The sequence below is a fragment of the Lynx canadensis genome, chromosome D3 (genome assembly GCF_007474595.2).
Source record: "Lynx canadensis isolate LIC74 chromosome D3, mLynCan4.pri.v2, whole genome shotgun sequence".
Taxonomy (NCBI): domain Eukaryota; kingdom Metazoa; phylum Chordata; class Mammalia; order Carnivora; family Felidae; genus Lynx; species Lynx canadensis.
Window position 1 is genome coordinate 13,206,366 of NC_044314.2, and position 13,643 is coordinate 13,220,008.

The 13,643-nt window shown below is 40.5% G+C and overlaps 1 protein-coding gene across 2 annotated transcripts; it reads right to left on the bottom strand.

Annotated features, from left to right (window-relative positions):
* Positions 1–1,992: 1,992 nt before the first annotated feature.
* On the bottom strand, positions 1,993–12,112 carry SERPINB13 (serpin family B member 13). Of its 2 annotated transcripts, none has more exons than XM_030336512.2 (8): positions 12,005–12,112; positions 11,661–11,842; positions 11,102–11,158; positions 7,037–7,165; positions 6,508–6,625; positions 4,959–5,101; positions 4,594–4,749; positions 1,993–2,785 (listed from the first exon to the last, which is right to left on the bottom strand). In XM_030336512.2, exons 1-8 carry the CDS (start codon positions 12,084–12,086, stop codon positions 2,372–2,374), a joined length of 1,281 nt encoding a protein of 426 aa, XP_030192372.1. In that variant the 5' UTR covers positions 12,087–12,112; the 3' UTR covers positions 1,993–2,371. The 2 variants fall into 2 exon arrangements, with proteins under 2 accessions (XP_030192372.1, XP_030192373.1); XM_030336513.2 differs by having other exon boundaries at positions 11,994–12,067.
* Between the last annotated feature and the right edge of the window lie 1,531 nt (positions 12,113–13,643).

The following is a 13,643-nucleotide window of genomic DNA, read 5'->3' on the forward strand; positions in this document are numbered from 1 at the left end:
TTCAATGAAAAAAGGATTTGTACACTTAAATCTATAAAATATTGCTGAAAGAAATGAAATTACTAAGTAAATGGAGAGACATTTGATATTCATGGATTAGAAAATTCAGTATTGAACAAATTGGTCCATAGATTTAATGCCATTCCTATCAAAATTCCAGTAGGCTTTTTAAATAAATTGACAAACTGATTCTAAATTTTACATGAAAATGCACAAGACCTAGTCTAACCAAAAAGGATTCTGAAAAAGAACAAAGTAATTACGCTCACTGATTTCAAAATTTACTACAAAGTTCTAGTAATCAAGACAATGCAGTATGGTCATATCAGTAAGCATATAAATCAACAGAACAAAATTGAGACACCAGAAATAAAACCTTATATTTATGGTTAATTGATTTCGATAAAGGTACCCAGACAATTCAGTGAAGAAAGAATTGTCTTTTTGATAAATGATGCTGTGGATAATGATACATCTGTATACAAAAAAAAATCATAACCTAGACCTTACCTCATGACACACACACACACACACACACACACACACGCAGAAATGGACCATGGATTTAAACGGAAGAGTTAAAACTAAAACTTCTAGAAGAAAACAGGAGAAAATCTTTGTAAACTTGGATTAGGGAAAGAGTTTCCTAGATACACCAAAAACATTATCCTTCAAAGATAATATTGCTACATTAGACTCTGCACTTCAAAAGACGCCATAAAACTGTCAGATACTGCTTCACAATCACTAGGACAGCTAAAATCAAAAAGACTGGCTGTAACAAGTATTGGCAAAGAGGAGTAGAAATTGGTACCCTCCTACATTGCTATGAGATTGTAAAATGGTTGCAGCCCCTCTGGAAAACAATTTGGCAGTTCCTCAAAATGACAAACACAAAGGCACTAATCCCATTTCTAGGTATGTACCCAAGAGAAATGGAAATATGTGTCCACACAAAACTTGTATACAAAATGTTCATAGCTGTGCTATTCACAATAGCGAAAAAGCAGAAATAATATAAATGTTCATCAGTTGATGAATGGATAAACAAAATCTGAAATATCCACGTAACAGAATATTACTCAGCCATAAAAAGAATGAAGTATTGATTTATGCTGTAACTTGGAGGAACCTTGAAAATATTATGCTAAGAAGTCAGATGCAAAAAAAAAGCTACATATTTAACAATTTCATTTATATGAAATATCAAAGAAAATTTTACAAATATGGAAAACAAATCAAGAGTTGCCTGGGATTGGGGATGGAAACAAGCATCAGGGAAACATTGTAGGATGATGGATATGTTCCAAAACTGGATTGTGGTAACAGATGCACAACTATAGAAATCTACCAAAAATCATTGAACCATAAATTTCCAAAGCGTGGATTTTATAGTAGGTAAATTACAGTTCAATAGAGCTGTTAAAAAAAATTGATTGGCTACAATATTTATCTTCTCAAAATCGCCTTTATTTCACAGTATGAAAAGGCTTACACAACTGACAACAGATAATATGCTCCGTTAGAAGAGAAGATGAAAATATGGGAATCCTTTGTCTGATACATTGTTTTATTTTTTCCTGGCTTTAAGCCTGAATTTATGTTTTGCTGACGTGCTTCTAAATCCTCTTTCTTCTATGCACTTTGCTGCACTTGCCGAGAAAGAAAAAAGTAACACATGAATCAAGTAAATTACTGTTTTATTTAGGGGTGCCTGAGTGGCTCAGTTGAGCTTCCGACTGGCTCAGGTCATGATCTCGCAGTCCATGAGTTCTAGCCCCGCTTGGGGCTCTGTGCGAACAGCTCGGAGCCTGGAGTCTGTTTCAGATTCTGTGTCTCCCTCCCTCTCTGACCCTACCCCATTCATGCTCTCTCTCTCTCTCAAAAATAAACAAACGTTAAAAAAAAAAACAAACAAACAAAAAAAAAACCTCCCCCATTCATGCTCTCTCTGTCTCAAAAATAAATAAACGTTAAAAAAAATTTTTTTTAATTACTGTTTTATTTGTGTATTACGTCAAACTATTGGAACTAGAGGGACTCCCAGAAAGACTAGTCTGTGTCTTTTCTGAAGAGTCTGTTTCTCGCCATTAGTACACAAAACCACAAGAGGTTGATTTACTTCCAGAAGAAATCAACAGATGATTACCGACCCTCGATTTAACTTGGTTTTTACCGAGCACAAACAAAAGGACGTTTCAGCTTTAAGGAGAATTATAAACACACGCACCCTGTTACAGTCACCGGGTCATTGATTTTGATGGTAAGATTGGAATGCAAGCAAGTAAGACAATTTTTCTTAAAGAACGGGCTATGTCCGTAGTCTTAACTGATACTCTAACACTGGTTTTCCGCCAAGGCCATGACTGTCCTAAGGAGAAGAGAATCTACCAAAGAAGAGGATGCTATTGGACTCGTTGTGCCTGACAAAGAACAGGAAAGGGTGATCGCAATGAAAATGTTCATAACCCGGCGCCAGTGTGAGAGCAAAGCCCACACCGGTGCCTGCTGCAGCCTCAGTCCCTTCCTCGGTGACCGCCACAAAGGCCCTGTGCAGGAACTTCTTCGCCTGCAGCCCGGAGTGTGAGGACAGCCCCAGAGAGTCCGTTCTGTACTCGCTGAAAGCGTCTGCCGGCCCCCTGGCTGCCAAGACGGCCTCCAGGGCCTCCAGATCGTACCCATCTTCCACTTCAAACCGCGGTAAGTGCAAGGTCACGTTCCTTTCTTCCATATGCCCTGGGTTAGTCCACTCTACTAAATTTTCTGGAGTTATTTGATCTATAATCTATGCAGGAAAAAGTGGTATGATTATCAACACAAAGTTAGAACACTGTAACACTGATTTGAAGCTGTTAGAAATGATTAATTTTAATAATGCACAAAAGAAATGTTATTCCACTAGACCGTTGTCTTTATAGCAGGCACTTGTCTTACACTTCTTTATTCATCTTTATGTATGTGAAAACTCAGTAGTAGTAAATGAATTTTTAAGGATGAGAAATAAGGTATTAATTATTCTATCCACATATTATTTCATTTTTTACTATTCCCCTGTAGTCTTTTATGCATACATAATGTATAATTTATATAGAGTAAGTCATATATTTATATGAATTACCTGTAATAAATATGTAATAATATACCTTACATAATATATATATTTACTTACATGGTATATATTTACATAGTTGCAATTACAGTGAATGTCCACGTTACTTGTTTTAATGTAAACTTTTTCAGAGGTGTGTATCTCTCCTAAATATCTTCAGACTGATAGATAATACTTCCATCGAGCTGATAAATTTTGCCAAACATTCATCCACTCATTTTACAATCATCTAGTAAGTATGCAGCATGATAGATGCTGATAGATACTGTGGATCTGAAAATAGCGATGATGATGATGGTGGTGATGAATTTCGAACTAGGTATCTTAGTATATTTAATGCAGAAATTACTGATTTGACTCAGAAAGGCAATTTTGTTTCTTCTGAATTGGAATTTTGGAGTCAGAGTATGAATACTCTTAAAGCTTTCATACATATTGCCATTCTGCTATCCCAAATTTTTCCAACATGCAAAGCAACTAGAGATGTTTCACAGCCAGAGAACAGCATCTAGTATCATAATAATATAGCATCCATCATTTATCGAGTTATTTCCATGTACTGGACCTCTTTTTGGAGCTATCTTAGACTAGGTTTAAATCAAGGGGGACTAAATCAAAGGGTTCAAGATTAAAGATCTTATGGATTTGGGATGATTATTATGTGTCAATGGAGGTTCATCTTTGGATTAAAAAAATTACCACTCTGGTAAGTGACGTTGATTATGGAGGAGACTGTGTATGTGGGGGCAGGGAGGAAATGGGAAATCTCTGTACCTTCCTCTCAATTTTGCTGTAAACCAAAACTGCTCCAAAAAAAAAAAATAAAATAAAATCTTTAAAAAGAAATCAGGGGTGTCTGGGTGGCTCAGTCAGTTAAGCGACCGATTCTATTTTGGTTCAGGTCATGATCTCAATGTTCATGAGTCTTGAGAGCCCCACATCGGGCTCTGTGCTAACAGAGAGGAGCCTGTTGGGATTCTTGGGATTCTCTCTCTCTCCCTCTCTCTCTGTTCCTCCCCCACTTGTGCCCTCTCTCTCAAAATAAATCAAGACACTTAAAATTTTTTTAAAACAAATAAAAAGAAATTAAAGTTCCAAGAAAGAAATTCAGGAGGTCTCATAGCCTATTGAACAGGATGCAAAATTTGCTGTATGTGCAAATGCCGTTCTTTTCTGGGGAAAAGGTGCACAGAGATCAACCATTTCTCAGAATAGTGTCTGATCTTTGGAACTCCCATATGACCTTAAATGTTCGTGTTCGCTCATCCCCAACTATTTCGGTATTGGTTGTTTTCAGGAAACCCGATATCGCTTAATGCCCCTTTTTAGACATCCGTCTGTAGCTGCTGCACAGAGTAAGGAAGAGTGTCTGCTCGACACCAGCTCCAGATCAGTAGTCCTGTTTCCAAGCTTACCCAGAAACAAGCTTTGGGACACAAAGCCTCAGGAGATGAAAGCAAGACTGGGGAGATGCAAGGTTTTACCTTCTCCAGGCCATCTGTGTCATTGGGCAGCAACACACACAGGCTTAGGTCATTGTTTCTATACGGAATTCCCAGAATCTTGGCTTGTAAGTCCTCCAGGAAAGTGAAGCTGTAGGTACAGGTCTGTGTCATCATTGGCACACATTTGCTCGCACTCTGCAACAAAGCAATAGAGCGTGCAGTGTCAGAGGAGGCGGAAGACAGCCAGGTTCGCCCACCAAAGTGATTGGCTCCCCCAAAAATAGTGCTAAAGATCAGGGCCTCCAGTCAGTATTTGCTGTCTACCACGTTTGTTCGCTCAAGTAGGGCTTTAGATTGTACGTTCCACGTGTCAACACATCACATAAATAAATTAGGGGCCATACCTTATTCAGCCAAAACTCTTCCTCTTTGGTATTTTCTTTCTTAAACTCCCTGTCCCATTGCCCTTTAAAATAAACTGTGTTCACCAGCGCCAGCTTGGTGAAGCTGTCTAGAGAACCATCTGGAAACAGGTCCTTGATTTTTTCTGCAAATGAACAACAACAACAACAAAGTTGGCCCATCTTCAAAATCACAAGTGCTAGGCAAGGCAGATATGATGAAGGTGGACTTGACTCGTCACTAAAAACTCAGCCAGGCCAGCACCTGAGGGCCTTGCCGACAAAGGGTTTGCTGGCAGAGTTGTAGGGAGGCCCTCGCTTTGCCCACAGCCCATGTGTCCCATTGGATAAAATGAAGTACGATGGTTAAGCGTTCAGGTTCTGGGATCGGACTGCCTCTGTTAGCATCCAGTTTTGCCTCTTACCAGTTGAGGAATCTTGGGCAAGTTATTTAAGCTCGCTGTGCCTCAGTTTCCACATCTGCAAAACAGGAATAAAACCTGCCTCATGGAGTGGTTATGAGGAGTAGATGACTTAATATGTGTAGAGCACTTGGAGCGCTCTCCAGCTCATAAGAAGCACGCAGTAAGTGTAAGCTATTATTTTTACCCATTTGATATAATTACCACCCGAAACTTAGGGATTTATTATATTATTGGAAAAGAAACTGATGTTTTTGTCTCCGGGTTTAGCCCCTCCCACACTAAATTCTGAAGAATATTGGCATCAGTCAACCCTTTGATAGACCCTCCTTTTTTCCTGCTCTTCAAATTTTATTTTATTTTTTGGTCTAAGTATAAAGATGGAAAAATTGTATTGTGAAATAATAATGTCTTCCTGATAACTGGAATTTTAAAAAATGTATTCTGAAATTCTAACACTAAAGTATCAGCTATTGCCCCCCCCCCCCACAAGTGTATTTTCCATATTAAATAGTCCTCTCTGGTATTTCTTGTGTGTTTGGCTCATACTAGGGGATAAGGAGAGAGCATGAAGTGAGGCTTTGTCAAGTTCTGTGCTGAGGATGGGGCTAAAAGTTGTTACCGTCCCAGCATGATGCTCTAGTGGAGATGAAGGCCAGGCAGCCCCAGCTGGAGGCCATAAAGATCTTGGTGGGAGGAGAGCTAAATGTCTCTCACTTGACAAGAGAAAGGAGACACTCTATGACATTTCCTCTTACAGACCCAGACTAAGAAAGAAAGGCTCTCACATAAAGGAAAAGATGTGAACCCAACACAGACACGGGTCCAGTTTCAGGAGTCCCGAAGATACTGTGAGGCACAGCCATGTTCAAATCATTCTCCGTTATGGAGCTGGCTTCCTGTGGTCCCTCCCTGGGGCCCCCTTGGCTCTCTCCCATTTGCTGAGACTATTCCACTCTCTGTAGTGTCTTCTCCCACTCCTCATGCCCAGCCCTGCCCTTCTAACCCTAACAAACTTATCTTAAGTCTGAACCCCCCAAAGGCTTGTGCACCCTGGCACCCTGTGAGTGTCCAGCTCAGAGCAGGTGCTCAAGAAGCATTTTACGATGAATGACCCATCCATACTGTACCCTTTGTTTGGCTTTCGACCCAGGAATTAATCTTCTTTCGACTTTCGTCTGCTGCATTTACGAAGTCAACAGGTTCCAGAGAAGCGTGGTAATATTTTTCCACATAATCTAAGTATTTCTTTAGGAGGAACAGGGAAAGAATAGAAGGAGGTTGAAAATTCAATTTATTTTGAAAAAAGGAATTTCAGTTTATCCATTTCCAACATCTCTAAAAAATGTGTCTGTACATTAAAGATGGCTGACATTGTTATCAGGGTGTCTTAGGACCTGGGAAAATCACTTCTGAGTACTTCCAGGCACGTTTTTGGCAGGTACAATAGGGTTAAGGCAAAAAGCAGATTTAGACTACCAGAATTAAAAAGAAGCTCCCAAAGGGCCTGAATGGAGAACAGGCAGGGGGACACCCAGTGATGTGGACTAAGCCAGGCAGTCAGCTCAGGCAGTATGCCTCCAGGACCCACAGTCCTAAATGGGCCATCGGCCATTCATGAATACCACTCACAGATGTGGTGGATACAGCTAAACTTACTTGAAGGAAGAGGTATGTCTTTTCTCCAAAGAGCCTGTTGGCTATTCTTAATTCATAACCATTAGTGGATTTGCCTATCTCACTCAAAAACTCTTGGAATTGGTGATGTATCTCTTCTGTCTTCTCAATCTTCAAAATCAAAACAATATATATGTTATATATATGAAATGCTGTATTCTTATAATAAAGTAAGCTCAATAAAAGACAATGTTATTAAGAAAATCATAAGGAAGAGAAAATACATTTACAGTGTTGTATTTATCAAAAAAAAAGATCTGCATCTAAGTGGACCTGTGCCATTCAACCCCATGTTGTTCAAGAGTCAACTATCCCTGAATATCAATGACTGGTGACTTCAAGGCCAGTGGGGTTTCAGGTCCCACTCTCTCTGTACAACTGTATGAAATGGGCCAATATACACTGCCAAGTGGTACAGATATTGGTATAATCCCCTTGGCAAACAGTTTGGTGATATTTAATAAAGTTGAACATACATACACCCTACCTTCCAGATACGTACTATAGACCAGTGTTGCCCCATAGAAATATAATGCAAGCCACAAATGTGAGCCACATATATAATCTTTTTTTAAAAGTTTTTATTATTTTAGAGAGGGAGAGAGCGTGAGTGGGGGAGAGGGGCAGAGGAGAGAGGATCTTAAGTAGGCTCCACACTCAGCATGGGGCCTGATGTGGGGCTTGATCCCACAACCTCAGGATCCTTTCTTGAGTCAGATGCTTTACCAACTGAACCACCCAGGTGCCCCAGCCACATATATAATCTTAAATTTTCTAGTGACTACATTCTTAAAAGTAAAAAGCAGATAAACGTAGTATTATATTTTATCAAACCAAATATATCTAGAACATCATTTTGACATAACTATAATACATAATTATATATATATTAATATACAAGTGTATATTATTTCAACAAAAATAATATATAAAAATTAACAAGATGTTTTATATCTGTGACATGATAAAAAAATGTATACTTGGTCTGTTTCTCCAGTGTCTAACACAGAGCTCCTAAACCTTGTAATTTGCTGACTACAAATTCCTGGGTGCTAGGAAGCATCTTTTCTTTTGATATTTTCTCTTTGATCCCAGTTCCTGACACAGAACTCCTAAAGTCCTTGGAATTTCCTGGGTGATAGGGGCATCTTTTGTTCTAACAACTTCAGGATGGGGGCTGGTCATCGGAAAAGACCAAACCATAATTAGAAGCTTGGAATTTTCAGTCCCATCTCCCATCCTCCAGGGAAAGGAGAGGGGCTGGAGGTAGAGCTAATCACTGAAAGTGCCTCTATGATAAAGCTTTCATAAAAATCCCTAAACTACAGCATTTAAAGACCTTCTGGGTTGGTGAACACATCCATGTTCTAGGAGGGCGGTGCACCCCAAACTCTTGGGAAAACCTGAGACTTCGCCCTATATACCTCTTCATCTGGCTATTGGTTTGTATTCTTTACAAGAAACCAGTGTTTCCCTAAATTCTGTGAGCCATTATAGAAAATTATCAAATTTGAGTAGGGGATAATGGGATCCTCTGATTTGTAGCCAAGTTGGGCAGAAGTGTGAATAATCTGGGAACCTACTTCCTTGCAATTAGCATCTGAAGTAGGGCAAGTCTTGTGGAATGGAGCTCTTCAACGTGTGGGGTCTGCACTGACTTCATGCAGTTAGTGTCAAAATTGTTTAATATAAGGAAACTCACACATTCGGTGTTAGAAGTGTTGTGAGTAGTAAAACAGTTTTCCTTCAACATTATTTTCTCATACTAAGATCTTGAAATGCGATGTATATTTGACACTTACAGCACCTTTCAGTTTGAACTAGGTATATTTCAAATACTCTATAGCCAATTCAGTGGCTACCATATTTGAAAGCTCAGGACTAGAGAGACTCTCATCCAGGGAAACTACAAGGCTTGTATAAGAAGGGTCATCTGTTTTTAATAAGAAGGAAGAAAGGAAGCAAGGAAGAAAGAAATCACCTGTGAACAGGATCAATGGGTTAATAGCCATGAAAATGAATCATCAATGGCTACAAGTATCCACCTAAAATAAATGAGTCTTATAAATACAATCCTGAGCCCAAAATAATGAGGTTTCAAAGAATAATAAAATTAAAAAAAAAAATACATGCAATGAAATAATACAGAAATAACAAACACCAAGTTCAGGATAGTGGAACTTCTTCTTTCAGGAAAGGCTGGGAATGTGTTCAAGGAAAGTACTTGGGGGCATTAGCTAATTTGTCAATAGTTTATTTCTTTTTTTTTATTATTTTTTTTAACATTCATTTTTGAAAGACAGAGACAGTGTGAATGGGGAAGGGGCAGAAAGAGAGGGAGACACAGAATTCAAAGCAGGCTCCAGACTCCAAGCTGTCAGCACAGAGCCCGACGCGGGGCTCAAACTCACAGACTGCAAGATCATGACCTAAGCCGAAGTCGGCCGCCCAACCGACTGAGCCACCCAGGTGCCCCCTCAATAGTTTATTTCTTACACTAGAAGGGAGAGTTAAAAGGTATTCAGAATTGCATTATTCAGAATTGCAGAAGTGTATAAGAATTCCTAATACCTTTTGTACATGATATCTTAAAATTTTATCTTCAATTTTTAAAAGCAAGGTTCAGAATACTCTAAGTTTATGTGATAATGAAATGTGCATCTGGCATGTCTTTGAGCAAATCACTGTACTCATCTGCTTTCTCATCTATTGAAAGAGGAGATTAGAGCATGTGGCCTCCAAGACATGCCTCAGTCCTAATGTCCTTTCAGTCAGTAATTCTATTCTCCTTCGTGCTTCTGTGGGTCCCAGAAAAGTCCTGAGGGGTGGACAGAGTTGCTATGTAGAGTTGTACAGGTTGTGCCCTGCACAAAGCTGAAATTCAACCGTCACCCCCCAAGGGGGCATTCCTTTTTCTAATTCCTGCAAAGATTCTGTCCAGGCTACCATGCTTGGGAGGGAGAGTGCTCTGAAAACAGCTGTGCTCCGTGGTCAAGTGGACAGTGGAGCAGCTATCTGACCCAGTTCTGTTACACAAACTTTGTAAGGAAGCCTGACTCTCCACATATGCCCCAGAGCCAACCAGACAACCTGGCCATGTGGGACTGTGAAATGAACAGCTCGGATTGCTGGGTGATTGGAGCCATGATTTTATGAGCATCTGGTGCCGAGCCATGACTACTGTCAGGGTAGATGTGCCTTCCCCCACCCCGAGAGCTCTAACCATCCCCAGATGCCAGCCCTGACCTCTGGACTTTCCCATGTTCGAGCAGATTGTCCTTTGAGGAGCAATACTACAACCCTAGAGCCAGAAGTGACCCCAAGAAGTCATTGGTCCTGTGCTAATACATCGTTAATGTAAAATATCAGCAAGGGAGCTTAAAATAAAAATAGAATGTAGTGATAGTATCGCCTACTACCGCCATTATTACTGGGTGAGTCAGCAGTATGTTCCAGACCTCCACTGGGTACTTCATAGAGGCCCAAAGAAAATGAATAGCTTACCCAAAGTAGCATGGCTGGTTAAGTGACTGGGTCAGGCTTTGAACTCAAATCTGTTTAACTCCTAAACCCATTCACTCTGCCATAGGGACTTTTCAATCCATGCATATTTACATCGGAGTGGTCAAGGTGCTTTAAAGTTAAAGTCTCCTCTTGGGTCACCTGGGTGGTTCAGTCGGTTTAAACATTCGACTTCGGCTCAGGTCATGATCTCGCAGTTCGTGGCTTCAAGCCCCGTGTTGGGTTCTGTGCTGACAGATCAGAGCCTGGAGCCTGCTTCGGATTCTGTGTCTCCTTCTCTTGCACTCATTCTCTCTCTCTCCCTCTCTCTCTCTCTCAAAAGGAAATAAACATTAAAAAATTTTTAAAAAATAAAGTTAAAATCTCCTCTTAATATTAAGGGTTTGTTACTATATAATACCAGCAACCCTACTTGGCTGCAGTGATTAAAAACAAGCATAAACTATTACCCCTCCTACACATTTTCCCAGGGAGCCCATATCAACAAAGCAGACTTACTGAAGACTGTAACACATATCTCCTCACCTTTTTTTCTTCGGCTTTGATTCTGGAGTTCCCTGCCTCTTTTTCAGAAGAGAGCATCTGGAAGGACAGAAAATATTATGGTTGTGGTCAGAATAGAGAAACCCTCACATAGAATCAGTCCGGGGGTATTGAATGTTTGTTCAAGAAACTTCAGTGGTAGACAGGTAGCATTTCTCTCCTTGCAAAATCATGCACAGGTCTGGATTGCCCATTGATCTCCCCTACATTGGTTAATCCTTTCATGTACTGATCTTTGATGCGTCATTTATAGGCTAGTGGGGATTACACAACTTCTTCCAGTAGGTTTTGTTCTTCATGCTGTGTCTTTAGTAATGAGGTTAAAGACTTTGGACAAGGCCACTCACTCAGCACCCCCTCAAAGGAATTTCAAGCACCAGGGAGCAGATGGCTTGGCGATATTTGGAGAGGGAGGAGGACTTCCCTCATAGACCTGCAATTGCCCTGTACCTTCACGTGCATTCTCTGTTGCCTAGCCCCATTTCAGGGTAATGCCGGAGGGCTGCCCCCAGAGATGAGCCTGCCTGGACAGCTTCCTTACCTTCCGTAACTGGGCCGGGGTGGCTCCTTGGGTCCCAAAGACGAGCATGCCGATGGCAGCTGAAATGCCCGCGGGGGAAAAGAAGATGTTGCCATCTTTTGTCTTATTCAGCTTTTGGAAAAGATTAAACCCAAACCTTGTGTATGCTGCAGCAAGCGAATCCATGAAGATCCCAGCAAGATCTAGAACAGCAACAACAGTCAAAACCAAACAAGTTCATTTCACCTATTTGAATTGCTTTCTCTCACAGGAACCCGTCCTGCTTCTCTTCCTGTCTGTGCATTGATTCAGGAAACAGAGATTTTCATCCTCCTAGGGAAAAGTCACTGCTACCTGCTTCTCACCCCTTTCCTTGGCCTTCTCTGGACAGGAGATGCGAATCAATCTGGCATCATCCGGTGTTTCTGTTCTCATTTCCCTAGGCATCGGGGTTGACACCTAAATGGTTTTCTTTTCTCTTGTTCTCTGCCAGAGTCTGCCCGTGTCTGCCTGCCCACTGCTTCTTCCCCCCAGGCGGGCCCAGCCCTTGCCTGCTCCCTTCCGATCGCCCAGCTGCTGGCCCGTGACCAGGCCAGTGAAGGGCCTGAGAATTCCTGCTGATCTCAGGTCTCCAAACCAACCTTAAAATAATAAAGTCCATAGTGGCTCCTTTCCAGGTACTTTGTATTTCTCAACTGATTGAAATCTAGTGCAGAGAGTGACTGGGTGGATTAACTATCTTAAACCCCAGTCCCTAACTGCATGAAAACTGGAGTCTTGTCTGAATTTTCCCTAAAGGGCAATGACAGATCTCTTTGCCATGGATTATTAAGTAGAGGCAAAAGTGTTTTCTTTCCTCTACTTTTTCTATATTGTTTCAGGCTTGTGCCATGAGTTCACATTACTTTTGTAACATCACAGACACACACACAAATAATTTTAAAGAGCAATTACTATTTACTAAAATAAGCAATTACAACACATTTTATGCTTTCTTCACCACCAGCTATGTTACAACTAGTGAATGAAGGCTTTAAGAAAAATCCTAAAACAAGAATGAGATTAGTGTGGAAGAAAATTTTTTGAAAGCCAAAATACTTTGAGGGGTTTTTGAATCAAGGGCCCATCCCTGTGAAGGCATTCCACATCTGCTGTTAAAACTTCCATTTCAACCCCAAGTTTCCTTACAAGGATTCCTTACGAGTTAACTCAGAAATCAAATCAATCAGGGTGCCTGGGTGGCTCAGGCAGTTGAGAGTCTGACTTCGGCTCAGTTCATGATCTTGCAGTTCGTGAGTTCGAGCCCCACATCAGGCTCTGTGCTGACAGCTCAGAGCCTGGAACCTGCTTCAGATTCTGTATCTCCCTCTTTTTCTGCCCCTCCCCCACTTGTGCTTCCTCTCTCTCTCTCTCTGTCTCTGTCTCTCTCTCTTTCTCTTTCTCTCAAAAATAAATAAAACACTAAAAAAACTTTTTTAAAAAGAAATAAAATCAATTAACAGTCAAACAAGATGATACATTGTCATGACTATGTAGGCACTGAATTAAATAAAACCAGCCCAAGGAAAATTAAGCACAATAAAAGTAATTCTTTCAAATCAACAAACATCAGTGTTCCCAAAACACTGAAGTCTTAAGCTGAAGCTAAAGAAAGGACTTACCTGGATTTTGGAGAGACAGAGGTGGCTAGGAAAGGAACCAGGAAGCATACGTAGCAGGAGTTGTTGAGATCTTTAATTTATAGCTCTCTCTCTGTCTCTCCCTGCCTCTCCCTAGTCATTATCTTTGCATTTCAAGTAAAACAATTTTGGTTTCTCAATGATAATTTCTCTAATAAAATTAGCATACACGGTTTATGACAAGCTGAGGATTACATTTCCTATTTCTTCCACTCATAGCCATGAAGCTGTGCACTTGATCTCAGCAACTGTTTTGTGAACTGTAGTTCACAAAGGGTGCACCTTAAGACATAGAGGAATAGAGTTTAAATTCTAATTCCTTGCA

Coding starts and splice junctions, on each gene's coding strand:
- SERPINB13 (XM_030336512.2), bottom strand. CDS start 12,086: ATGCCTAGGGAAATGAGAACAGAAACACCGGATGATGCCAGATTGATT. Junction 7,166..11,101: donor TCAAAGCCGAAGAAAAAAAG/GTGAGGAGATAT, acceptor TTGATTTTGAAG/ATTGAGAAGACAGAAGAGAT. Junction 5,102..6,507: donor GGTCGAAAGCCAAACAAAGG/GTACAGTATGGA, acceptor GTTCATTTGCAG/AAAAAATCAAGGACCTGTTT.